Source organism: Aplysia californica, unplaced genomic scaffold (assembly GCF_000002075.1).
Source record: "Aplysia californica isolate F4 #8 unplaced genomic scaffold, AplCal3.0 scaffold00450, whole genome shotgun sequence".
Taxonomy (NCBI): domain Eukaryota; kingdom Metazoa; phylum Mollusca; class Gastropoda; order Aplysiida; family Aplysiidae; genus Aplysia; species Aplysia californica.
Genome location: NW_004797720.1, coordinates 62,953 through 66,065, shown reverse-complemented (window position 1 = coordinate 66,065; position 3,113 = coordinate 62,953). Strand labels below are relative to the sequence as shown.

General features: G+C 43.7%; 1 protein-coding gene across 3 annotated transcripts in view; it reads left to right on the top strand.

Moving 5' to 3' along the window:
• LOC101849787 overlaps positions 1–3,113 on the top strand; it is a 92,732-nt gene that overhangs the window by 37,797 nt on the left and 51,822 nt on the right. The window contains exon 4 of one of the 3 annotated variants that reach the window (XM_035971504.1): positions 932–1,068. The exons of the other annotated variants lie outside the window; for them this stretch is intronic. Coding sequence (XP_035827397.1) covers positions 932–1,002 — 71 coding nt within the window. The 3' untranslated portion in view covers positions 1,003–1,068. Of the gene's footprint in view, positions 1–931; positions 1,069–3,113 lie in introns of those variants that run through there. 3 annotated transcript variants of the gene reach the window in all.

Genomic DNA, 3,113 nt, shown 5'->3' with positions numbered 1-3,113 from the left:
CCCCCCCCCCCATATAAAGCGCAACAAAACCCGAAATCTTTTTGTGGCCTATTTTTTTTTTGGGAGGGGAGAACAAATTTCCCCTTTTTAAATGGCGCGGGGTGGGTTTTTTTCTTCCCCCCCCCCCCCCCAACCCCTTGTCCTTTTATTCTCCAAGGTTTCTATTTCTGTCCCTCCCCTCCCCTCTCCCCTTTCTTTCTGACCCCCCCCCCCCCCCCAACCTCGACCTTGTGCTGTTGTAGAAGCTATTGTTGTATAGGCCTAGGCTAGTTTCACCCGTAGGACAGCCGCAGCGCGCGTTATTCCGTAAACTTCTTCAGTTCTTCAACATCAGAGCTGGTCTCTGTTGTGTTTGGGTCTCAAGACCTTTAATTCAGTCTGTGGATCGGTTAACATTCATTTCGTTTGGGAATGGACGCCTAGCCTAGATCTAGTAGAGTTGTATGTGTGTTTTGTCCTTATTTTGGAGCCGAGGAGGGGGTTCTTTTGACCTCGCGGAAACCTTGGAATTTTTCACTGGATTTGGGACTCTTTGATTTTAGATCCCTAGCGCATTGGTGGATTGTTTATATCGCATATATATCTTACCTTAGTCCTGTGTAAGTCTGCTCTTCTGGTAATTATATAATGGTAATGCATAGGCCTATAGTACATTGTACATATTACATTATGACAATACATATTAATGCATAAGGTATGTATTAAATGTGTGTGTGTATATATATATATTATATATATATATATGTGTGTTATATATATTATGTGTGTGTATGTGTGTGTGTGTGTGTGTGTGTGTGTGTGTGTGTATGTGTGTGTGTGTGTGTGTGTGCGCGCGCGCGCGCGAGTACGTGCGCTCGCGCGTGTGTGTGCGTAAGTGTGGGTGTGGGTGTGGGTGCTGGTGTTACCTGTAAAATAAATATTTTTTTTTCAGATTCTTTGGAGGTACGTGTTGGCCAGTTAACAATTCCCATGGCAAAATCCATTTCGTATATGAGATGTTAAATTAAAAGACTCCTACACAGTTGCAGTGAGGCAAAGAGTAAAGGAATTGAAGAAACATTAAGCTTCCTCATAGTGCTGTGTTATTTCTTCCTCTCCTGTAATAATCATAATAATCATAATAATAATAATAATAATGATAATAATAATAATAATAATAATAATTTAATTATTTGTTTTTATTTGCTAGCACCTAGTGGGTGGTATGCGGGTGCACTAGCGTGGTTTGCTCCTTCTTTCCTGTGAAACATCCTTTGTCCTTATAAATCTCTCTAGCAGTGTCTTGTAGTATCACCTCCGCCTCTATCCTTCGGCACTTATATTATGACATATATATGTGTTGCAAGTACTGTAAAACTCTTACTGGAGCGGGGGGCTCTCGTGGCCTAGAAGTTAAGGTGTTCGCCTCTCATTCAAAGGTCCCGGGTTCGAATCCGGGCACCGACGGGGGAAAATGTTCTTCTCTAAAATTCTCCTTTCGCCTCTTTTTCTGTTCTCTAGCAATGTTCTATCGTCTGCTTTCGTCTCCACTTTCTACCCCCACCCTTTCACCTCCTTTGTCCCCTCCTCTGGGCTCCTGACTCTCTCTGCAGCCTTTCTACTGCTACTCTTTGCCGTTGCCTCCTTCTTACTGCTGTCTTTCAGGCACACCCCTTATCTTCTCGTAGGAAAGACCTACACCTAGCCTTCTCGGACAAGCGCGAAAAATCTCGGAGGTCCCGTGTGCTAGTCGCGCCCGTTAAAGATACCTTGGTGGTCTAAAATCGATAAGTGTAGGCTTCGACCGTCACCCTGGCAAAATTCAAAATTTCCTACCAACTGTAATGTGTAATGTGTCCCGCGCGTTCATATGACCTTATTAGGTCTCTCTCTCTCTCTCTCTCTCTCTCTCTCTCTCTCTCTCTCTCTCTCTCTCTCTCTCTCTCTCTCCACTTTTGTGTCTTACTCTCTCTCTCCTCGCCCCCACCCCATTTTTCACTCTCTCGCCCCCCCCCCCCTCATTCTCTCTCGTTCTCTCTCGTTCTCTCTCGTTCTCTCTCGTTCTCCCTCGTTCTCTCTCGTTCTCTCTCTCTTTCTTTCTCTCTCTCTCTCTCTCTCTCTCTCTCTCTCTCTCTCTCTCTCTCTCTCTCTCTCTCTCTCTCTCCCCCCCCCCTTTTTGTCTTCCTCTCGCCACTTATTCCCTCCCTCCTCTTTTCTGCCTCCCTCCCCTCTCCCCCTCTTTCTCCCTTTTCCATTCTGACTCTCTACCACTTCCCCCCACCCCTCCCATGATTAGTAAGTTACACAAACAAAAATGTAGTAGATCCCCCACATTTTTACAAAGCTGTAGAGATCGACGCGACTGGCGTTCAGGCCGTGCATTCACTGAAGCCTCATACATCGGCGTATCGTATGTTGGTCCAGTACAAAATATACATTGTATGCTGTGTACGATTTACATACACATGTGTACATCGTGTTGATGGGATCACTGGTGCATGCTGTGCTGTGGGATGTAGGTCGTGGCTGGAGTGTGCCACTGGAGTATTTTGCGGGTGCTCTGGTGTGATTTTAAGATAAGATAAGATAGTACTTTACTTTATTATCCCAAGAGGGAAATTTTCCTTGGCTGTACAGGACCGTAAAAACACATGCAGGTATACATTTAAAAAAAATTAAATTATATATATTACTCTCATTAAAATTCAATGTGAAAGGAGAAGTAAAGCTGACAAAATGTACATTTACATCAATTGCATCATTCAACCACATGCAGGAATTTAAATACTAGACCTCTGAAGTTATATATAGATACATACTCTAAAAAAGCGTTCTTCCGAAATTTATCCAAAAACTTGCTGGTTTCACTTTGATCTTTTAAACTCGAGTAGGGTAACTCTGTTCGCAAAGGGTGCGCTTTTGCGAAGAGGGCGCCACTGAATTTTGAGGACATTTTTTTAATTGGCTCAAAGAGAGGAGTGGCCCCTCTTGTTATGTAGACTCTTTGATTGTATTTAGGTAATCACGTCTGGACAGGTTGTGACTATTATTAGCTGAGACTCAAACAAAAATTACTTGTAATGGAGAGAGAGAGAGAGAGAGAGAGAGAGAGAGAGAGAGAGAGAGAGAGAGAG